The following is a 24,545-nucleotide window of genomic DNA, read 5'->3' on the forward strand; positions in this document are numbered from 1 at the left end:
TTAAGAGAGACAAAAGAGAGAAAATTAACACGTTTGTAGACAGCTGAAGCTTACCTGTGAACTTATTGGTTAACTTGCTGTGATAATGATATATGTATAAAATAAAATGATACTGAACTTCGTATTCCTAAAGGTGAAAATACGTATTTGATTGCGTAGTAAGAAACAATTCTGAATCATAGTCCATAAACTAGGGTCAAAATACACCTCATCGCCCAAATGCTTAAAAATTAGTTATTACTTATACATTTGGCATAGGACAAAGATGAGTTCATCTTAGGTTTACTTGCAAAAAAGTATCATTATCAGGCAATTAGTCAAGTGACTATTAACACCAAGTACCGATTAAAACAGCGTGAAACATATACAGTGGTCAGTTCTACGAAGGGTCAAACCCAGAAAGCAGTGACTTGGTTGCTGCATCACCAACGGAGCGAAAGTACAACAGGCAGTTTGCATTTCTGTAACACCTTCACCAGAACCCGCCGGCTCAAAGGTGCTCCACGGTTCGACGCCCTTTCTAGGAAGTGGCAGCGCATCTTCCAATCTCGCGCGACTTGCCGCCGGCTTCAGCCGCTCTGGCACCTCTTATTCTGCCCACTAAGCCTGACGCAGGGAAAGGCGCCAGTTCCAACAGCGCAGGAGGGTTCGGGGAGCCTTCCCCCAACATCCGCTCACCTGCTTCCGGGCGTCCTGTCCCCTAAGAGCGGCTCCTGCTCAGAGTCGACCCCTAAACTCGCCATAGTTACAGCTCCCACAAGGCTTGGGGCCAACTCTCGCGACACCTCCTGCTCCCTCCCTTCCAAGACGTCCTGAAGCTGTCAAAACAAGCCGCCGAGTGCGCGTGCACGCCAGGCGACCAGAGAGGGCGGAGCGCCCCCGGGTCAGAGGCGGGGTCACGCAGGCGGTGGGGCGGTGCCGAGCGGATGATGGGGGTTAAGGGCGGAGCTTTAAGTCCTCAGCCTCCTCTCGGGTCCGAGCCTCTCCGCCTCCAGAGGCGGTTGGGGGCGTGTCCAAACAGCCACTCTGCCCAGAATTCATCCTCCTCCCTATAACGCTCTGCCGTCTACCTCTCGCTTCTCAGTTCCTGGGGAGACTGTTGTCGCTGCGTTTGGGCCTCAGAAGGACGGCGAGTCCCAGGAGCCGAGGGAGCCGTGGCGCTGGGAGTCTCGGCCAGCTGGACAGCAGGCGTCCGCCAAGCGGCCACTGAGTAAGTAGCTGTTCCAGGCCGCGCTTCCCAAGCCTCTTGCAGCGCTTGCCTACGTGCCAGGAGGCAGGTACTGAGAGCGCAAGGCTTGGCGGGAGACTCGGGGGTCCCGGCCGGAGTGAGGTGGGCTGGCGGGCTGGCGGGCTCTCCCTCCGCCTGTGGAAGGTGGAAATGTCTACGCGCCGTGGTTTTCTTTGCTCGGCTAACTGCAAAGGCACCTTATCCGTACTGCCTTATTAGGACCTGGGATGGAGATGAGGTCCAGCTGCTCCTCAGATTCGAACCCTTTGCAGCCTGCGTGGACTGGGGGCTTCAGCGGTGCAAGAGGTCACTCAGCAGAGTCTGCTGCTGTAACCTGAGGGTTAGAAAAGGCACAGCACCAGTTTGACAATGACCAGCTCTTTTCATCACAAGGAATATGACAATTTTAAGAAGTATGTTGTGGGGTGTTTTTGTTTGTTTCTTTCCTGGCGCTTACATGTTAACACCTTACCCCTACAAGCAGGCTTGTAAGGTAATTGGTAGCAGTAGTCGTGTGTGTCACAATTACTGTGTTATTTAGCACTAGATACTTTCTTGTGTGATTTCATCTGATCACAACAGTCCTATGAGATAGGTAAAGCAGACACATTTCTACTTTACAGAGAACGAAGGCCTAGAGAAGTTAATAACTTACCCAGAATCACTCACTGTGAAAGTGGCAGAGTTGGGACCCAGATTCAATTCTTTTGATCAATATTTATGAGCACTTATCCTGTGCCAGGCCCTATACTAGTTAATGTGTTGTATGGTAATATACCATCACTTCTGATCTTTGTCTTGTTTGTGACCTTGTGTGTATCCTGTTAGACACATTCCACTGGCAAACAACTAAACTTGAAATGTGTTTATTAGTTCAGGGTTATCTTCCGAATCCAGACCTGACACTGTGTACTGGATTCAGTCTTGCAGATTTGTTTGTAACCGTTTACAAAAACATATCAGATTTCTATGACTGGTTCCAAGAAAGTACATGGGTAAAATTACTATTTTTTGTTATGATGTTGCTTTAATATATCTTTGACTTCTTTTTTAACCTCTGGAGTCTAGCACAGTGTATGGCATATATGTATATGGCATATAGACATACATATATATATATATTTGACAAAGGAATTTTTAGCCAACATTGAACCTAGCAGAATGGTTACTAAATAATATATGTTGAATGAATACTTACTGAATTGCTTCATTTCATCCCTACAACAATCCTCAGAAGTGGAATCCTCTCGAGCATACAAGGAAATTGAAAGTATGGAGATTAAGTAATATGCTTAGGATCACACCTCTAATTAGCAATAGAACTATAATCTAAGAAACACAGGACTCTTGACTGTAAAGCTTGTGCTTTTCAGCACCAGCCTTCCTATGGAAAAAATGTAAAGAAGAATCTTTTCCCATATCTCTCAAAATATTTCAAAATAGATTATCAGTTTCTATAAAAATGAAATAATTTGCTATTATGTATTAGGCCAGCTATTATTCCCCTTTTATAGTTTAAGGTGGCTTACTCAAGGTCACACTGCCAGTGGAGGAACCCAGGTCTTCTGACACGGCTGTTTTCCATTGTTGCCTCCAAGTGATGACTTTAGATGGCAGAAGTACATGGAATGAGTACACATACAACTGATGAAATGTAAATAAGCTCTATGTATTGTACCAATTAAAAAGAAAAAGAAAAAAAACAAATCATTTCTTAGGAAACATGCACCACTCAAAGTAAACATTTTTTAAAATGTTTAAAAACCTAATTATTTATTTTAAAGCCTGTGGAAAAGAACTAAATTTGAAATTTGATTATTTGCTGAATGTTTCACATAAGCATATGAGACAGTCTGCCTCTTGGATTTCCATAGATGACTGCTTAGAATAGAATAGATAGCAGATAGACAGCTAGACTAGATACCCCTCCAAACAAATAAACAAATAAAGTTGTTTTTTTACTCTTCTCCAGTGTGAGAATAAAAGGAATTAAATTTGTTGAGGTAGGGTAGTAAATTTTAATAGAGGATATCAGGTGTATCTTAACTCCAGTATACACTGCTACTTAAATTTGTGTTGAAAATAAGTTATTTAAAAATGTAAAAATTAAGTCTGCATTTTTGTGGATTAAAGTTCTTGTACATGGTGGTATAATTTCATGTATGCCTTTGAGATATGTGTGTATCAACTATTTGAGGATAAAAGTCCAGAAACAATTAGGGTTGCATTTAAATGCTTATGTACAGAGTGATAAGAGATGAAAGTACTAGATGGCTTAATAGATGTTGAGTGTCATTTTGCAGTGGAGCACATTTCTAGGAAAGACTTCATTCCTTGGCACTGTGCTAGAACTTCTATTTTTGTTTCACTTTGTTTTTCTTTTTTGCATTTGGCTATATAAAAGTATAGATGACAATTGTGTCAGTCTGGCTTGATACACACTTCGAAAGTGGGTCCGGTTTCTGCAGAAGCTCACTAATGTCAGTTGAGGACTTTAAAAAGTATCTGATGTGGCTCCAGATGGTACCTTCTCATGGTTAATGGGAGTTATCTTTACCTTGGGTTTGGATTAAAGGCTGTTTATGGTGGCACTGGATAGCAGTTAGCCCTGCTTGGAAAAACCTACAAGTTTAGGGCATCCCAGAAAACTTGGTCTTTTATATTGTTCTTAGTGATGAAATAGGGTTTAAGATCTTGGAGAAGGAAATGGCAAACCACTCCAGTATTTCTGCCAAACAACCTTGCTGGCAGGCTACAGCCCACAGGGTCGCACAGTCCAACACCACTTAGCAACTGAGCTTTTAGAGTAACCCCAGAGTCCCAGAGGGCTTCTAGGAAGAACCCGCCTGCCAATGCAGGCGATAAAGAGACCAGGGTTTGATCCCTGGGTCAGGAAGATCCCCTGGAGGAGGAAATGGCAACCCACTCCAGTATTCTTGCCTGGAGAATCCCGCGGACAGAGGAGCCTGGTGGGCTACAGTCCATGGGATTGCAAAAGAGTTGGACACTTTGAACTTAGCGACTAAACAACAACAACAATAAATATAGTACTTACAAAATATTTGAAGAGTTCACTTTTCTCAGGTTCTTTTCCATTCTTTGGGGGCCTCCCTGGTGGCTCAGATGATAAAGAATCTGCCTGCAATGACAGAGACCCGAGTTAAATCTCTGGGTAGGGAAGATCCCCTGGAGAAGGGAATGTCTACCCACTCCAGTGTTCTTATCTGAAGTGGATAAAGGAACCTGGCAGGCTATAGTCCATGATATCGCAAAGAGTTGGACACCACTGAGTGACTAACACTTTCACTTTCACTTTTTCCTGTTTTTTGGCAACTTTCTACCTTTTTTTTTTTTTTTTTTTTTGGGCCATGCTGTGTAGCATGCATTATCTTAATTCCCTGACCAGGGATGGAACCCATGACCCCTGCTTTGGAATCACAGAGTCTTAACCACTGGACCGTCAGGGAAGTCCCTGCGACTTTCTACTTTTTCATGTTTGTCTTAGCTTGTTTATCTGTTACGAACTCAGAAGAATATGACGTAGAAAAATGGGTTGTCTCACATACTTTTGTTACTGTAAAACATGAGTGTTGGGATTTTGTTCTTTTTTACGCCAACTTGGAATATGCATATTGCTGTTGATGCTATGGATGTAACAGAAGAAGATATGGACCACCCTCCCCCATTCTTTTCCTGCCACTGTAGAGAAAGTAAATAGTCTAAAATGCTTGCAAAAAATTGTGAAGTCCTGTGTTTTAACCATTGTTCTCCTACAGTGTGATAAATGTACACAAAAATGTATCAATGCTATTTTTTGAACAATTCCAGAAAGATCCAAGGAATAAAATAATTAAAATTATCATTTATCACTCAGTTTTGTCTTTTCCTTATGCTGGAGTTGCATATCTTAATATATAAAGAGTTGGTCTCTTAAGCAACCCCATGGACTATACAATCCATGGAATTCTCCAGACCAGAATACTGGAGTGGGTAGCCTTTCCCTTCTCCAAGAGATCTTCCCAACCCAGGGATTGAACCCAGGTTTTCACATTGCAGGTGGATTCTTTACCAGCTTAGCCACAAGAGAGGCCCTTATTTGAAATATGGAACACTAATTCAGAATTTTGCTATTTGGTTAAAGAATAAACTGTTCCATTTCTACCCCAGCTGGGTATACTCAGTTCAACTCTGATATTAATCACCCATAGATTAACACCACAGGAGTTCGTGCAGTTCCCACCACTTAAAGGTTCAGTTGTCCAGATGCCATTGCTTCCAAGGCCAACCACACTTTTAACTGACTTGACTATAGATTTGGGAGTTCCTGTGACCCCTTGGGTTAATAATTTGCTGGAACAACTCAAAAGAACTACATAAACCACTATACTATCCTTCTTCTAGCTTCCTTATAAGGGATACAACTTAGCAACAGCCCCACGAAGAGACAAATGAGGCAAGTCATAAGAGGAAGTGTGAAGTTTCCATTTTCTTTTATTCCGGAGTCAGTGTGCATCATTCTCCAGCACATGCTCATTACCCAAGAAGCTCTGCCATGCCTCAGTGTCTGTAGAGTTATCATTGGGATCTTCATGACTGATTGGATCCTTAGCAATGTGATTCAATGCATCTCCAGCTCCTTTTCTCTCTTGGAGGTCAGGCTGACCTGAAGTCAGCCCTCTAATCAAGTAGTTGGTCTTTATGGGGTCCAGCCAGAAATTATCCTGAATCTATCTAGGACCCCACCATAAGTCACCTCATTAGCATAAAGACACTCCTATCATTCAGGGAATTCCAAGGGTTTTAGGAGCTCCACCCCAGGAACTGGGATCAAAGACTACACATATTGACATTTACCTTAAAAAAAAAAAAAAAAATAGCTGGTCAAGCAATTTAAACATATACTTTATATACTTACTTGATTTTAATAATTGCACTAAATTAGAAAATATATATGATGAGGACAACATTTTAGAAGCCAGTTTGCCTTTTATAATTTGTTTAGTGAGTAAAAAACAAAACGTTATAAAAAAAAATACTAAGATGCAATGGTTTTTATTTTGCTTTGAGGGATTTTGTTTCTCTGGGCAAGTGTTCTTGAGTGAATGGAAATATATAAATGTGATTTAGACAAACTTTCAAGAGTTCACTTGCTTATAAACAGATGTTTATTCAGATCTATGCTATTTGTTTTCCTGTTGGTGGTACAGTGAGAAGACGGTGATTGTCACCTCTGGTATTGAGAGCCATGAGGGTGTCAGCCCAGTCATTTTACTCAAAGGCTGAGATGTACAACTGGTTTCTCCCAGTGTGACAGTCTCTAAGGTAGCCCTCCTGTTTACTTTGGGTAATCCCCTCCCTTTGAGTGGGCAGGACTGTATAAGACTTTATCTTGTCAGCACACTCACTCTCGCTGTCCTGTTGGCCTTAAAGAAGTAAACTTTTGTGAACTTCCTGTGAAGAGAACCATGTGGTAGCGAGCTGTGAGTAGTCCCCAGCAGCTGACGCTGGCCTCTGGCTGAGCAAAATACTGAAGCTGAAATGAATTCTGTTAACAACCTGAGTGAACTTAAAAGCGGTTCTTCTCCATTCAAGCTTCCAAATGAGAATGCAGCCCAGCCAACAACCTTGATAAGCGCTACATGATACCCCGAAGCAGAAACCCAAGTAGCCTGTGTTTGCGGAACAATCCTGAAGAGAGGGGAAGTGAGAAGATGGGGGGGTGGAGGGAGAGGGAGGGAGGGACCAACTTTATTCTAAAGATTTGTTTCTCAAGTTCTTTTATTTAAAGGTCTTAGTGAAATCTTCAAATATTTAAATTACACAGTAGTGTGTTTTGAAGAGAATAGTAAGAGCCTTGAGTTCTGTTCTAGGGTCAATAGAATTACTAGGGTCAAATGAATTACTTCTGCTTACTGAGAAAGTTGTTAAGAGGGAAATTGTCAGTTTACTACCTCTGAAAAATTTTGAAGAGAAATGATCAAATCAAATCAACTCCAATTTCTAAAATGGTTTCATATTTTTATGGTAAAACACACATCACATAAAATTCACCAACTTAGCCATTTTTAATTGTATGGTTGGGCGGTATTAGGTGCAACTGTCACCACCATCCATCTGTAGAGCGCTCAATGTGCGGAACTGAAATTGTACACCCGTCACCCTCCTCCCTTTCCCCTTCCCCTCAGCCCTTGAAAACCACCCCTCTGCTTTCCATGTATGACTCTAGCTGCTTTAGGTAGCTCATAAAAGTAACATCATATAACATTTGTTATATGTTGTGTAACATTTTGTATATAAATTGTGTATAAGTTTGTGTATATAAATTGTGTATAAGTTGTGTATAAAAGTGTAACATTTGTTAGAATTTTACTCCTTTTTTAAAGCTGAATGAGGTGTCATTGTATGTATGTTTCCGGCTTCCCTGGTAGCTCAGCTGGCAAAGAATTTACCTGCTTCACAGGAGACCCCCGTTCGATTCCTGGGTCAGGAATTTCCCCTAGAGAAGGGATAGCCTACCCACTCCAGTAATCTTGGGCTTCCCTGCTGGCTCCACGGTGAAGAATCTGCCTGCAATGTGGGAGACTTGAGTTCAATCCCTGAGTTGGGAAGATTCCCTGGAGGAGGGCATAGCAACCCACTCCAGTATTCTTGACTGGAGAATCCCCGTGGACAGAGGAGCCTGGGGGGCTACAGTCCGTGGGGTCGCAAAGAGTCGGACACAACTAAACAACTAAGCACAGCATATGTATATATACATATAATATATACACGACATTTTGCTTTGCTTCCACTTTTTACAGCTACCAAATTCTAAATTTTAAGACAGAGAATATGGCTAATTAAAATTATTTTAGATAGAATACAAATTTTAGGTCTACCCTCTGTCATAATGCCTGGAGTCTTAGTGAAGAATCTGCCTGCAATGTGGGAGACCTGGGTTTGATCCCAAAGTCGGGACTATCCCTTGAAGGAGGGAATAGCTACCCACTCCAGTATTCTTGCCTGGAGAATTCCTTAGACAGACAGAGCCCGACAGGCTACAGTCCATATAACTGAGCAACTAACACTTTCAATTTCTGACATAATGAATTCTCTTAAAATCAATATCTACTTTATTTATGTCATTTTAGTTTATCTTTGCATTTTTGACAATGTTGTGATATTCTTGACATATCTATGATTTATTTGATTTTCTAGCTCAAGGGTAAGCAAATTAATGGCCTATGCACCAACTTGCCAGTTTTTGTATGGTCTACAAGCTAAGAATAATTTTTGCAGATGTGTTAATACTCAGTTTGATGATAGAGGTACCAACTATGAACCCCCATTAAGCAAAATCCCAAATGATCTCCAATAAGAAAAAGGAATTTAACATTAAAAAAAATTGAATTTTATATTTACTGCAATGTTTTAGGGAGTTCTCTTGGATATGGTGCAGTGGGTTGGTTTGATTATATAAACATTTAAGAAAATGTGTGGAATGCATAAAAAACTAATTTTTAAAATTAGCGGAATGGTAAAAGCTTTTTGCTATGAATCTGATAGGTAAAGACTTAAAATCCAAACTCTATAGAAAATTATTATGAATCTTTAAAGTCAACAATCAGTCTCCACTAGATAAATGTTACTAATAGCATGACATTTCCTGCTCATTTGAGATCCTACTCTTTGGACCCTCAGTGTTATTTCAGGAAGTCACACTTTTTCACATCTTACTTTCTGTGCTTGCGTATCTTCTATCTGCCTGACTAATCTCCCTGAAGACTCAGTTAAAACTTTGATTCTTCTTTATAACCTTTCCTTCTCTTTTGCAACCGCTTTTAACTATAATCATCCATATAAAATATAGGTTGTTCATTTTATGAAAATAAATAAATTATACTTATGATTTCTACTTTTAAGTTATGCTTCAGTTTATTAAAAAAGTTACAGAAACAGCAACAACAAATTGTAGTGAACTCCTAACTACTTGGGAAAGTCTCCAAGCTTTGCCTTTCTACACCATCTCTGCAGCCTCTGCAAATGTTCAAATGATGTCTCCTTTCCTCACAGCTATTTGCTAGTATATCACATCTGGTTATTCATACTTCATAGGACAATTCCTATTGTATGCAGAGTTTGACTTCACTAGGCAACAGCAAAAGATTTTTCAGCAAACTATATATCAATGTCAGAATACCACATAATTGTAAAACATGTAGAAATGGGTAATTGAGTGAAAATAGTATATAATTTCACTACAAATCTTTAAAAATCATTCAGTCAGAAAATGTCATTTAAGAGGTTGGTGCATTAAGGTAAAGAAATTCTTAGGTTTTTTTGTCCTATAAGATTGAGCTGAAAATTAAAGTTGTTAAGTTTAAGTAATAACACATAAAGGCTTTAGCCACTGCCACAAAAACTAGTAACAGGAGTTCCCCTCTCTGATTAACAATGCAAATCAGTTGAGTAGAAAAATTATCAACAGATAATGTCAACATTATTGACATTTCTCCCTTGTTAACATTAAATTTTGACTGTATTTATAATATTGACTATACTTTTGTAAAGTGGTAAAAGAAAGCCAAAAATGTATTTTATCATCATCTGTAGGTATTCTAGGAAGCTTATGTCATTCAGTTCTGGATTAACTTTCAAAGTGACTGTTGAAAATTCTTAGAATGTTTCAGGAAATGTTTAAAAAAATTTTTTTCAGAGGAAGTGGCAAATAAATGAGTACATAAGGGTTCTTCAAATTGATTTTTACTTTCATCCTCTTCTTTAAATGGAATTGATTTTCCTCTTATAAACTATCATAAATTATAGAAGTCCTCTATGATTGGTATTTGATAGATTTGCTCCTTCAGTACATTGATACACTAACATTGCTACAATAATATGATAATATCTCAATACAATAATGGTGATAGAAATTTTGTATGGAATTCTAGTGAAATTTCTTCACAATAATAAATGGTTTTGCTGGTTCAGTCATAAAAATAATAAAGTGCTAGTCCTATTGATGGTGGATTAGATTGTAACTTAATGCAAAGAAGAGCATTAAAATGAACTTGTTTGTTACAAATCAAAGAGTAAAAATATAAGACATAAATGGTGGTTCCCCCAACCTTCAGAGTAATAGATAAGTACTTATGAACCCTCACTGATGGAACTTTTAATTCCCATTATCCATTTTTGTAAGTAGAATAAACCCTGAACCTGAATCAGGTTTTGCCTGCAAATCAAAACTGCACCATTCGATTTGAAAAGACTGAGGCAGATATTTTTTAAAAGCTTCAGAACTGTTTGGGAAAGACAGATAAGTGGTACAGAAGTAGTCACATTGATTAATTATTACTTTTCATGCACTGTAATATAGAAGAGAAGTTAGATCTTTAGTCATGAGTTAGTCTTAGGTCTGTCTCCCACTTTTTGTGTGACCTTAATCACGTATCCTCTCCTTGTCTTGGGGTACTATATATCTTTCTTCATAAAAATGTTGGAAGGTTTAAACAAGAACTTGTGTGTGTGTGTGTGTGTGTGTAGTTTTTAAATGATGACTGGCAGATAAAACAGTATTACATGTTAGCCACTCCTATTGTTATCAACAGATACTGAGTATTTACTGTCAGTCTCTGTGCTGAGAATGGGAAGGTGCTGCCTTAGAGAATTCAGTTTACTGATGCTCAGGGCTCTACTTCATCTTCTTTACTTTCATCCTAGTTCTTTTTTCCTATATCTTGTATCTTATTCCCAAGAGAATAAATTCAAGGTTCTAGTTTAATCTTATTATTTCATTTTCCCCCAGTCTTATTGATATATAATGTCATATTAAAGTATACAACACAATGACTTGATATATGTATATGTTGTGATGCATTTGCCACAAGTTTGGATAACATCCATCAGTCTGTAACCAGAGTTACAATTTTTTTTTCTTATAAGTAAGTCATGGGGATGTAATGTACAGCATAGTAACTATTCTTAACAATACTGTGTTGTATATTGCAAAGTTGCTAAGAGAGTAGATCAGTCTTTAATTTGTACCTAATATGTAAAGAGATAGTTAGAAAATTGACCTGCTGAGTAAAATAAAATATTTTAAGGTCATTTAAATGTTTATTTTATAGATGTTTGTTTGCTACTGATGGGTGTGAGCAAGTTAGATATTCTATACCGGAGACTACTCCTTACAAAACTTTTTATCAGAGGATGGGGAAGGCCAGAGGATCTCAAAAGGTAAGCAGTTTCACTGCATGCTTGTTCAAAGTTTGTTGTTTTAGTAAACATTTAAAATTTCATTTCAGTTTTTAAAAAAGTTTTTTTTCTATAAATATAAAGTGACTGGTAAGCTAAGCATTAACTATGAAATAAGAAAAATTATTTTTTCTCTTTTATCTAATTATTGCTGTTAAGTTTTAACTCACACAATCATAAACTGAACTATTTTAAAAGAAATTCAGACTTAAAAATAAAGAGCTTTCAGGCATAGATTTTTAACTTTGCTAATTTATTATTGCTTAGAGTTTTCAAGGACTGAACTTTCTTGAATAACTTGAATTTGTGATGACTATAAAACTGTGATACACTGTATAGCTCATGTAAACATTTGAATTTGTGAAAATTAATTCAGGATTTGCACCTTTAATTTTGAGGCTTGCATATGTTAATTACTTTCAGAACAATGATATTTCTCATGTTTTTTCTGAAACAAAATTTCAGTTTTGAAACAAAACAAAGCCTGATTTTTTAATTATTAAAATGAAATTTTAATACAGTTTGTAAACTGGACTTGCTAACTTAGTTACTTTTCATCAGTCTCAATATAATGGGAATAATGAATTTTTTCCTTTTCCTCCCTTCCCATAAGGCTCTTTGAATTTAGAAAGATTATTGGAAATCGAGAAAGATGTCAGAATCTGGTTTCAAGTGATTATCCAGTGTACATCGATAAGGTACTAAAATGAAAGAAATGCAGTTATAGAAATTCAGGTTTCATATAACTGTGGCAAGAGTGGGCTGGATGTTGGAGTATAATAACAGTGAATTCTAAAACATGAGTACAATATAGATTTTTTTTCATTTAATATTTTTTAAAATGTTATTATTGTATATATTCTAACTGAATGCTTGCAATAACTATCTGCATGTTTATATAGGAGCATATTTTTAACACTTAGATAAATACAAGTAAATGTTTAAGGCTGGATCTTTTTGAACCTCATCTTTTATCTTTAGGCTCAAGAAAGTTAATAAATTATTCAGCAATTCAGAAGCATTACAAGTAATACAAGGAAGTACTCTAGTTAGAGAATCAGCACATGAAAAGCTGTTACCAAAACAATTGTTGTATAACATCAGGGAATTCTGATAGGGTACAGTTAATTGCTGAGAGAAGAGTAGAAAGAAAATGCTATAAAATTAGAGAATATGAGAAAATATTTTTGAAATAGTTTTGTTTTTAAGCAACCATGTTTTTTTGTAAAATATTTCTAGATTTATGTAATTGGATACTTAGTGTTGTTGGAGAGGAGCTGCAAATGATTGAACTTCACATCCCTCACTGCCATCAACCAAAATAATCCCACTTTCATCTCTTTTATATATTGGATATCTCTAGAAGATGTCATTTTTTCAAAAGACCTTCACTACTAAACACAGGATCTTGTAAATTGGAAATCCCTCCTCTATACCATATATCCTTATATCTTCTAGATTTAGAACATTTCTCCCTCAAACATGGCTAAATATTTCCATTTTCTCTATTTTCTTCTACTGAAGACTCATAGGCTTAAACAAATTTAAAACATACCATGTAAAGATCAGAACTCTAATTCCAGCCACTTTTTACCCCTTATTTCCATTTTCCTCCCTGGGAGGAATTACTGTTCAGATTTTAGAATGCTTTCTTGCTGATATCCTTCCTCTCCCCCAACCTTATCTCACTCTTACTCTCAGTTTTCAAACATTGAGAAATAATTCAAATACAGAAAAATCACCCTTTAAAAATGTACAATTCAGTGTTGTTTTTTATTGTATTCCAAGATGTGCAACTATCCCTGTCTAATTCCAGAACAGTTTATTGCCCCCAGAAGAAACGCTATACCTGCTAGTTGTCACTTGCCACTTCCCTAGCCTCTCACCTGCTGGTAATCACTCATTTGTTGTCTGTCGATTCACCTGTTCTGGACATTTCTTATAAATGGAATCATCCAACATGTGGCATTTTGTTTCTGGCTTATTTCACTTAGCAGATTTTTAAGGTTCACCCATGTTGTACCATGTACCAGTGCTTCATTCTTTTTTATGGCTTAATATTCCAGTGTAAATATGTACATTTTGTTTATTCATTTATTGATGAGTATTTGAGTTGTTTCTACTTTTTAACTATTACAAATAATAATGCCATGAATATTCATGTACTAGTGTTTTGTGAATATACATTTTCAGTTCTCCTGGGTATACACCTAGGAATGAAATTGCTCAGTCACATGGTGATTCTGTGCTTAAATTTTTAACAAACTGTCAACTGTTTTCCAAAGTGTACCACTTTAAAACTTTCCCACAAGCAGTGTATAATGCTTGCAATTTCTCCACATCCTTACTAATTATTCTACTTGCCCTAGCCTTCCTAATGGGTGTGAAGTATATTTTATTGTGATTTTGATATGCCTTTCCCTAATGACTGTGATGTTGAGCATCTTTTCACATTCTTATTGATCATTCATTTGAGAAATATCTGTGAAACCCTTGCCCAGTTTTAATTGGGTTATTCATCTTTTTTAGTGTTGAGTTGTAGCTTGCTTAATTTTTAAATCTATATTATGTATGGCTCTGAGAGTGGTTTTTTTTTTTTTTCCTTATCCAATTGCCATTTATCTCAACACTATTTGTTGAATTATTATTCCTTTTCACATTAGGTTGTGCTGCCTCCTTTTTCAAATAATTAATTCTTCTAAAAGAGATAAAAGTTTAAAACTATAAGAGGCACAAAGATGGCTAAAATGTAAAGATTTCTTGGACTAGAATTTCATATTATATACATTAGGTCTCTTTACCATTTTTTTTAAGAAAATGCAATGTAATCCCAATTAAAATTTTCAGTTTAGCACTAAGGTCCATAAAAGGATCCTTAAATTATTTTGAGAAGGACTCAAATATATATTTGGGGAGTATTGTCAGATCAGGAATACCTGAAAAGGAAGTGAAAGTGAAGTCACTCAATCGTGTCCAACTCTTTTCCACCCCGTGGACTGTAGCCTACCAGACTCCTCCATCCATGGGATTCTCCAGGCCAAGAGTACTGGAGTGGGTTGTGAAGAGTGCTAAGTAAAAGCTAGTTCAGTCATACATCAATGGTTATTGTGAGGCACAGCATACTCAACACAGCCTGATACTGGTTTAGAAATAAAATATATGCTAATAAGACCCAATATATTATTGGAAATAATTTGTCAAAATTTATGGAAGCTTACTTAGTGATAAAGTGGCATTCTAAGTCATTTGCAAAAAATATGTGGATTATTTAATAAATAATGTTGAAACAACTGGCTAGATATTTGTGTTTTCTAAAAAGGTTGATATAGGACTTGCCTGGTGCCTCAGCGGTAAAGAATCTGCCTGCAATGCAGGAGACAGGAGTTTGACCCCTGGGTCAGGAAGATCCCTGGAGAAGGAAATGGCAACCCACTCCAATAGTCTTGCCTGGGAAATCCCATAGACAGAGGAGCCTGATGGACTACAGTCCATGCAGTCTCAAAAAGAGTCGGACACAACTTAGTGACTAAACAACAACAAAAACCAATGTACATGTTATAATAAATTATTGTTATTGTTCAGTCACTAAGTCATGTCCAACCCTTTGCAAACCCATGGATGCAGCATGCCAGGCTTCCCTATCTTTCACCATCTCCTGGAGCTTGCTCATACTTAAGTCCATTGAGTTGGTGATGCCATCCAACCATCTCATCCTCTATTACCCCCTCTCCTCCTGCCCTCAATCTTTCCCAGCATCAGGGTCTTTTCCAATAGGTTGGCCCGTCTCATCAGGTAGCCAAAGTATTGGAGCGTTAGCGTCAGTCTTTCCAATGAATACTCAGGATTGATTTCCTTTAGGATTGACTAGTTCAATTTTCTTGCTGTCCAAGGGACTCTCAGAGTCTTTTATATAAAAAAAAAAAGTTGATATATTTAGCTTCCAAAACACTGTTTTGTGTTTCTGCCTTTAATGAAATAATGTGGTGCTTTCAGTTCAGTCACTTAGTCGTGTCCAACTCTTTGTGACCCCATGGACTGCAGCACACCAGGCTTCCCGGTCCATCACCAACTCCAAAGCTTGCTCAAACTCATATCCATTGAGTCAGTGATGCCATCCAACTATCTCATCCTCTGTCGTCCCCTTCTCCTGCCTTCAGTCTTTCCCAGCTTCAGGGTATTTTCCAATGAATCAACTCTTTGCATGAGGTGGCCAAAGTATTGGAGTTTCAGCCTCATCATCAGTCCTTCCAATGAATATTCAGAACTGATTTCCTTTAGGATGGACTGGTTGGATCTCCTTGCAATCCAAGGGACTCTCAAGAATCTTCTCCAACACTACAGTGCAAAACTATCAGTTCTTTGGTGCTCAGCTTTCTTTATAGTCCAACTCTTACATCCAATACATGACTACTGGAAAAACCATAGCTTTGACTAGACAGACATTTGTTGGCAAAGTAATGTCTCTGCTTTTTAATATGCTGTCTAGGTTGGTCATAACTTTCCTTCCAAAGAGTAAGCATCTTTTAATTTCATGGCTGCAATCACCATCTGCAGTGATTTTGATGCCCAAAAAGATAAAGTCTGTCACTGTTTCCACTGTTTCCCCATCTATTTGCCATGAAGTGATGGGATCAGACGCCATGATCTTAGTTTTCTGAATATTGAGTTTTAAGCCAGCTCTTTCACTGTCCTCTTTCACATTCATTCAGAGGCTCTTTAGTTCTTCTTCGCTTTCTGCCATAAGGGTGTATCATCCACATATCTGAGGTTATTGATATTTTCCCAGCAGTCTTGATTCCAGCTTGGGCTTCATCCAGCCCAGCATTTCTCATGATGTACTCTGCATATAAATTAAATAAGCAGGGTGACAATATACTGCTTGATATACTCCTTTCCCGATTTGGAACCAGTCTGTTGTTCCATGTCCAGTTCTAACTGTTGCTTCTTGACCTTCATACAGATTTCTCAGGAGGCAGGTCAGGTGGTTTGGTATTCCCATCTCTTTAAGAATGTTCCACAGTTTGTTGTGATTCACACAGTCAAAGGCTTTGGCATAGTTGATAAAGCAGAAATAGATGTTTTTTCTGGAACTCTCTTACTTTTTTGATGATCCAATGGATGTTGGCAATTTGATCTCTGGTTCCTCTGCTTTTTCTGAATCTAGCTTGAACATCTGGAAGTTCATGGCTTGGAGAATTTTGAGCAGTACTTTGCTAGCCTGTGAGATGATTACTTTACTAGCCTGTGAGAATCCCATAAACAATATGTGATGCTATACTGCTGATTTAATTTTGGTTATTATCCTGATAAAGATTTTTTTTAATTTAAAAAAATAACTGTTCGAGGGGGAAAAGTTAGGTGTTGAATATTAGCAAATGCCTTTGCTATATATGCAAGTACGACATTTTTCCTTACATGATTTATCACGTCTTTCCTTACATGACTCTTACATCAATAGCTTGCCTGAAAATAAGCCATTCTGACATATATAATGTCAACCCTTATTTGACAGTGGTAAATTATACTTTGTTTGTAAGTTGTTTTTATACTTATCTTTATATTGTTGAATTCTTGTAACGAATATTTTATTTTGTTATTGTACAAATTGTCTGTGTACAAATGAGCTTTACTTATAGATTATTTTCCCAAATAGACTAAAGGAAATGAAGGAGCCATGCCTCTAGAAAGCAGAATGGTGCAAAAGGATACATAGGAGTAGGAGTGTGTGCTCAGTCCTGTCAGACTCCTTGTGACTCCATGGACTGAAGCCCACCAGGCTCCCCCGTCTATGGAATTCTCCAGGCAAGAACACTGGAGTGGCTTGCCATTTCCTTCTCCAAAAGGATACATAGTCATGAAGAAAAAAATGTTTTAATTAAATAGAACTTTTAAATAGAAAAACATCTATGATAGACTGAGATACCTCCATCCTTGTGTATACAACTTGGTTTTGCTTTTTTTTAGATTGAAGAGCAATCAGATTGTAAGATCCTAGATGGACACTTTGTTTCCCCCATGGCCCATTATGTGCCTGATATCATGCCAATTGAATCTGTTATTGCTAGGTAAGAACTTTTATTTAGAAAGTTAAAGTAATAGGTTGTTTATGTTGCTGTATGCAGTTAATATCAATGTCATTATTTAAAGTTACTTTTTAATTACAATAATTATTCAGTATTTTTCCATTAAAATGTAGAGGGAGAGTAAAAGTTTAAAGTTTAGTATATAAGATAAAATTTTACTACAATGGTTAAAACAAACTCATATAGGAAAAAACATTATAGAGGAGACCAAAATACTATAATAAAAAGACAACAAATAGAGAGATATTTTCTGGGGAGGCATAGTTTGCTTTTACCGTCAAACATAAAAGTGTTAATAAATCCTGTCATACACTCCAGGTTGAAAAAAAGATACCATGAACTATTTTGTTGATACATCAACAGCTTGTACAGCCAAGCATTTCCTACAAGGAGAAAAAGTAGAGCTATCTAAAGAATTGTTTTTCTAGGACTTAATCATATTTGTTGATGTCTTTACAAAATAAGAAAATTTCATGTTGCATATATAAAGTTGTGGTATTGAATAAGGTAAAAACGATTATGATAAATTCTGTGCTTATAATTAAATATTTTAACACTGTAATATAAAGCAAATTTACAATATCTTTGTTGCCATTGGGCTAACAGTAGTTTAATCAGTTACTTACAATTTAAATGTCAAATTTCTAAATGACTTTTTTCTCCCAAAAAATTGAATTATGGAACTTTAAAGAATTCAACGTTTGTATTTAAAGCCTTTTAGTTTCACTGACGTGTTGTCTTATTCTAAATAGGTTCCAATTTATTGTGCCTAAAGAATGGAACAGCAAATACAGACCTGTATGCATTCATCTTGCTGGAACAGGAGATCATGTAAGACTTTATTATGAAACCCACATACTCTCCTTAATAGATGTGTTTATTATATTTTTTAATTTAATTTTTATTTTATATTTGAATATAGTTTATTTACAATGTTGTGTTAGTTTCAGGTGTATAGCAGAGTGATTCAGTTATACATATCATATATCCATTCTTTTTCAGATTCTTTTCCCTTATCAGTTATTACAAAATATTTAATAGAGTTCCCTGTGCTACTTGTCCTTGTTAATTGTCTATTTTTTATATAGTTGTATATGTTAATCTCAAACTTCTAATTTACTTACTGTATCCTTAAGTATGTCATCTTTTCTTTCCTTAGCATTACTGGAGACGACGAACACTAATGGCTCGTCCTATGATTAAAGAAGCCCGAATGGCCTCTTTGCTGTTAGAAAACCCTTATTATATCCTTTTATAATACTTTGAAATCTTTTATTTATTTATTTATTTATTTATTTATAGATTTAGTATCAAAACGAATCATAGATACTATCCAGCTTTTCTACAGTGGTGAAATTTGTCAGTTCAGAAAATGCTTAAGAAGTAAGAAGCAAGAATGAAAAGAAGTGAAAAATTGTTTCATACCTTTTTAAAAGGCAGTTTATGGATTTTATTTCTATTGTATAATAAAGATAAACTGCCCTTCTGGTTCCTTTGAGTTTTACATGGGAAGTCAAGTGTTTGACTTACTAAGGAAGCTCATATTTTGAATGCATTTACATTTAAATATCAGTTGAAAAATAAATAAATAAGTATCAGTTGAGGTTTAGAAGCAGTTCTTAACTTAAATTTCAAGATGACATCAGACTATTCCCAGAAGAAGGAAGGAAACTGATGCACAGATATAAAGAAATATTCAGCGTTGGTGGTAATAACAGAAATGTAAAGTTAAAGCAGCAATTACAAAATATTTAAAAAATTAAAACACAGTAGCCATGAGGCTGTTGTGAAATGGGCAATTGCATTACTGATGACTGTTCAACCTTTTGAAAGCATTGTTACATATGCATTGTGAGCCTTTAAAAATCTCACATCCCTTGACAGAGTCATATTAATTCTGGGAAGTTTACTCTAAGGATAAAGCCATTAGAAATAGCTTAAATGTCTAACAGTAGAAAAATGGTTAATTAAATTGTGGTTTATAAATTGGAATGTTATATGATTGGTTATTTTATGTTTGTTACTTTTGCCATTTACTACCTGTATAACCTTGAACCTTTTAGTGCCTCAACTTTTCCTTCATAAATGGGAATAATCTCTTAGGTTATTTAAAGTCGTAAATAATTAATCCTTTGTAGAACAGTGCCTGGCAAATAACAGTCATTCAGTAGATTTTAGCAAGTTATTATTAACAGTTTACAATAATGAATGAAAAATATTTTTAATGCAAAAATAATGTATAAAACTATGATATGACATAGGTATAAAAAAACCTAGAACAGAAAATCCATTAAAAACTGTGCAAAAAAAAATGTGCAGAAATGAAAATGTTGGAAAGAAGTATATCAAAATATTAATATGGTTCTCTGTAGATAAAATAGTTTTTCTTCAAACATGCTTTTCTGTATTTTCAAAATTTTCTATAAAAATGTATACATGAAGAAAGAAACCGATAAATTTCATTTTAAAATTAAGATGAAAATTACACAACCTTGTTGAATACACTACACTTGAATTGTACACTTTAAATTGTACATTGAATTATACACTTTAAATGGGTGAATTGGGTGGTTGTGACTTTATTTCAATGAATCTTTTTTAAAAATGAAAAAGACTTAAGTTGAAAAACTTGAGAACTTATAAACAGCCTATATGAGATAACTGGAAAATAGTTATTTCAGCATTAAATTATCTTCAAATTTAACTGTTTAAGTTAATGTGTTTTGAGACACAGTGTATTTAATTATTGTAAAATTTTCTCTTTGACCCACATCCTTAAATGGCTGCAGGAAACCCAAGGACCAAATGTAAGTATGTGTTACCTTCATTTTCCAGTCTTTATACTAAATTTTCAGCAATTCTGAAATTTTTGGTAGGCTAACCATTTTTAAGTTTAATGTCCAAGTGTTACTGGGGAAGATTTTCTGTTATAAAACTGAAAATTTAATGCATATTATCTTAAATTGTTATTTTAAACTTTTTACAATGTCTAATAAAAAGATAAATAAGAAATTTTAATAGGCTGACTAAAGATATATTTTATTTGTAAAACTGTAACCAAAGAAATTAAAAGACTTTCCCTTTTTAAGATACATTTAGTTTGTGAAATGAAACTCTACTCTCTTTATTCTTGCAATGTGTAGTATAGGTAATCTGAAGATAAGGTAATCTTTTTTTTTCTTGCCTTTTAAAATGATGAACTTTTAAATCAGTTCTTTTGTGTTTCCATAATTTATTAATATATTGTGCTTGATTTTGGTTCATTCAATAGATATTTGACCCTAACCACTGGTAAGATAGCAACAAAACAAGGTTCTTACTTCATAGAGTTTATATTCTAGTATGGGAGCTGGATAAAAATAAAACATAATTTTAGGTGCTTCTCAATGCCATGAAGAAAATAAAGCAGATAAATGAGAGAAAGAATTGTAGGGGGTGAGGGCATGGTTGAAGCAGTATCAGATACGAGGACATGATATAATGAAAAGGAACCTCCGGGAGATAGTGAAGGACAGGGAAGCCTGGCATGCTACAGTGCATGAGGTCACAAAGAGTCGGACATGACTTAGTGACTAAACAGCAACAACAGCCATGCTTTGCATTTTACTGTATGTGCTTTGGGAAACCTCTGGAGAATTTCAAGCAAAGGAGTGATCTGATCTATTTTTTTAAAGGCCTATCTGGCTTACTGGAGCAAGAGTAGCAGTAAAGTAGCTTCACATAGGAGACTATTACAATTCAGTTCAGTTCAGTCGCTCAGTCATGTCCAACTCTCTGCGACCCCATGAACCGCAGCACGCCAGGCCTCCCTGTCCATCACCAACTCCCAGAGTCCACCCAAACCCATGTCCATTGAGTCGGTGATGCCAACCAACCATCTCATCCTCTGTCATCCCCTTCTCCTCCTGCCCTCAGTCTTTCCCATCATCAGGATCTTTTCCAATGAGTCAACTCTTCATATCAGGTAGGTGGCCAAAGTATTGGAGTTTCAGCTTCAACACCAGTCCTTCCAATGAACACCCAGGACTGATCTCCTTTAGGATTGACAGGTTGGATCTCCTCACAGTCCAAGGAACTCTCAACAGTCTTCTCCAACACCACAGTTCAGAAGCATCAATTCTTCTGCACTCAGCTTTCTTTATAGTCCAACTCTCACATCCATACATGACCACTGGAAAAACCATAGCCTTGACTAGACAGACCTTTGTTGGCAAAGTAATGTCTCTGCTTTTTAATATGCTGTCTAGGTTGGTCATAACTTTCCTTCCAACGAGTAAGTGTCTTTTAATTTCATGGCTGCAGTCACCATCTGCAGTGATTTTGGAACCCCAAAAACTAAAGTCAGCCACTGTTTCCCCATCTATTTGCCATGAAGTGATGGGATCAGATGCCATGATCTTAGTTTTCTGAATGTTGAGCTTTAAGCCAACATTTTCACTCTCTTCTTTCACTTTCATCAAGAGGCTCTTTAGTTCCTCTTCACTTTCTGCCATAAGGGTGGTGTCATCTGCATATCTGAGGTTATTGATCTTTCTCCCAGCAATCTTGATTCCAGCTTGTGCTTCCTCCAGCCCAGCATTTCTCATGATGTACTCTGCATATAAGTTAATTACAATAATGCAGGGGAAATTTTGAATAAAGTCAAGTTGTGGCAGAGGAAATGAAAAGAATACTAATGTACTTTAGATAAAATTTACAAGTTGAAGTGGTAAGACTTGTTAAAAAGTTGGATATTGTGGGTAAGAGATCAAAAGTTCTTCCTTGGACATGTTAAACTTGTAATGACCATTAGACCTGCAAGTGAAGAAGTAGGAAGATGGAAGGTGCTGGGGAGAGAGAGAGAGAGAAGTCATGTGTTCAAAGTCGTCATAACAGGCTTCCCAGGTGTCTCAGTGGTAAAGAATCCTCCTGCCAAGCAGGAGACCTGGGTTCGATCCCTGGGCTGGGAAGATCCCCTGGAGAAGGAAATGGCAATCGACTCCAGTGTTCTTGCCTGAGAAGTCCTATGGAAGAAGAGCCTGGCAGACTACAGTACATGGGGTCACAAAGAGATGGACACAATTTAGCTACTAAACCACCACCACCATAGGTCTTTATAAAGTGGTGAGAACATGAAAGAGGTACAGACAAAAGCACAGTGCAGTGGAGGCAAACCTATATTCTGTGAAGGATAGTTTAGAATCTCCTTTCGAAACCTTGTGGAAGTTAAAATGCAAAACTAAATAGTTCGAGAATTCTTACTCAGGAGCCATGCCATAAATTCAAAACTAGGTGTGTCATATAAGTGGTTAAAAAGGGCAAGAGGTTATTAGGTTCTAAGAAGCAGCATAGGTTTGCTAGGAAGACTGTGACTTCGGAGTCATAGACATATTTTGGAATCATAACTTGCCATTTGCTAATTGTATGGCCTTGGTCTCTCTAAATATCAGTTAACTCATTTATGAAGTGAGAATACTCAATAATTTCTTCCTTGAAAGATTATTCAGAATTATGTTTATAAGTTTATGTTTATAAATTATGTTTATAAGTTATCCTATCAGATATTATATACCCAAGAAATATAATACTTTATTTTGTTTTTCTTGAACAATTCTCCTAAGAAATTGCTTATAGTTTAAATTATGATAAACAGTTCTCTCTCACTTCCATCTCTCTCTCTTTCTCTCGCAAAGCCATCGATGCTTGCTTTCATCAAAAATGGTTAAACCATTTGAGACTCAGTCCATTGTTACAAAGAACCACTGTCCTAGAACCTATATTAGTAACTTCTATGTAAAAGAGCCAACTGAAGAGGAACTAAGAATTCAAACATCCATACCAGGCTAAAATAAGTAATCAGGAGAACTATGATCATAAATAGAAAATTGAAGCGAGGATAGAAATACGTAAGGATAAATAGGCCTTTTTATGATGATGAATATAATTTATTTTGGCATAAGATAGTATAGTTTCTGTAAAAAGAAACCTACTTTATGGACTTTAAGAGGATGTGGTAGGACAGTGGAGATAAGCTCTCTGGGAGCCAGAGTTCTGTTTTTCAAAACTTTGCATTCTTATGGCATTTGGTTCTTTGCACATAATTATTCTACATAGTCACATAATAATTCTACATAATTAGTCTGCATATAATAACCATTGACAAAGTGAATTTTTATACATTCTGGCAATGTTTCCTATAGGAATATGTTTTTATGTGAATTAAACTTTGACAAGTAGATATAACTTGGTCATTTTAGTAATAAAGTCATATTTTTAATCATATAAGAATGGTTCTGGATTCTAAAAATATGTAGTAAAATAATTCTTACAAGTAAATACTTATATGTAAAATCAGTTTCTAAAACAGAAAGTTTCAGTTGAATTGGTGTGTTTAAATTCATCAAAACATGTATTTTTATAAAAATTATTTTTCTAATAGTCAAGATTTCCGTAATTCAGGAGACTAGTATTAGGTTGAATTCTTTTACATTGCTATTTATTTTCCCTTTGTTATTATTGCCTTGTTTCTTTTTTAATATTTTAATTTTATTGGAGTATAGTTGATTTACAATGTTTTATTAGTTTTAGGTGTGCACCAAAGTGATTCAGTTATGCATCAATCATTCTTTTTTGGATTCTTCTCTTACATAGGTTATCACAGAATATAGAGTAGTGTTCCCCATGCTATACAGTATGTCTTTGTTGGTTATCTATCTTATATATTGTAGTGTGGGCATGTTTATTCCAAACTCCTGATTTATCCCTCCCCTTCACATTTCCCCTTTGGCAGCTGTAAGTTTATTTTCAATATCTGTAAGTCTGTTTCTGCTTTGTAAATAAGTTCATTTGTATCCTTTTAAAACTAGATTCCTCATATGAGTGATAACATATGATAGTTGTCTATCACAAGTTGTTCTTTGTCTGACTAACTTTAGTACGATAATCTTGAGTTCCATCCATGTTGCTGCAAATGGCATTATTTCATTCTTTTTTATGGTTGAGTAATAGTCCATTGTATA

General features: G+C 36.2%; 2 protein-coding genes across 7 annotated transcripts in view; one reads left to right on the forward strand and one right to left on the reverse strand.

Annotated features, from left to right (window-relative positions):
- The window catches only part of MFSD8 (major facilitator superfamily domain containing 8), a 38,643-nt gene extending 37,706 nt beyond the window's left edge, over nucleotides 1-937 (reverse strand). For 2 of the 4 annotated variants that reach the window (XM_065903922.1, XM_065903924.1), the window contains exon 1: nucleotides 343-521. Coding sequence is in view for 1 of the 4 variants with exons in the window: in XM_065903921.1 (XP_065759993.1) it covers nucleotides 679-743 (65 nt within the window). In the remaining 3 variants the exon portion in view is untranslated. The other 2 variants (XM_065903921.1, XM_065903923.1) reach the window with 2 other exon arrangements.
- An 83-nt stretch (nucleotides 938-1,020) lies between these two features.
- The window catches only part of ABHD18 (abhydrolase domain containing 18), a 40,204-nt gene continuing 16,679 nt past the window's right edge, over nucleotides 1,021-24,545 (forward strand). Inside the window, exons 1-7 of one of the 3 annotated variants that reach the window (XM_065903928.1) lie at nucleotides 1,021-1,210; nucleotides 11,338-11,446; nucleotides 12,078-12,162; nucleotides 17,429-17,529; nucleotides 18,300-18,378; nucleotides 18,707-18,791; nucleotides 20,327-20,354. In XM_065903928.1, the coding sequence (XP_065760000.1) occupies nucleotides 11,355-11,446; nucleotides 12,078-12,162; nucleotides 17,429-17,529; nucleotides 18,300-18,378; nucleotides 18,707-18,791; nucleotides 20,327-20,354 (470 nt within the window). In that variant the 5' untranslated portion in view covers nucleotides 1,021-1,210; nucleotides 11,338-11,354. Of the gene's footprint in view, nucleotides 1,211-11,337; nucleotides 11,447-12,077; nucleotides 12,163-17,428; nucleotides 17,530-18,299; nucleotides 18,379-18,706; nucleotides 18,792-18,881; nucleotides 20,355-24,545 lie in introns of those variants that run through there. The other 2 variants (XM_065903926.1, XM_065903925.1) reach the window with 2 other exon arrangements.

This window comes from Muntiacus reevesi, chromosome 13 (assembly GCF_963930625.1).
Source record: "Muntiacus reevesi chromosome 13, mMunRee1.1, whole genome shotgun sequence".
NCBI lineage: Eukaryota > Metazoa > Chordata > Mammalia > Artiodactyla > Cervidae > Muntiacus > Muntiacus reevesi.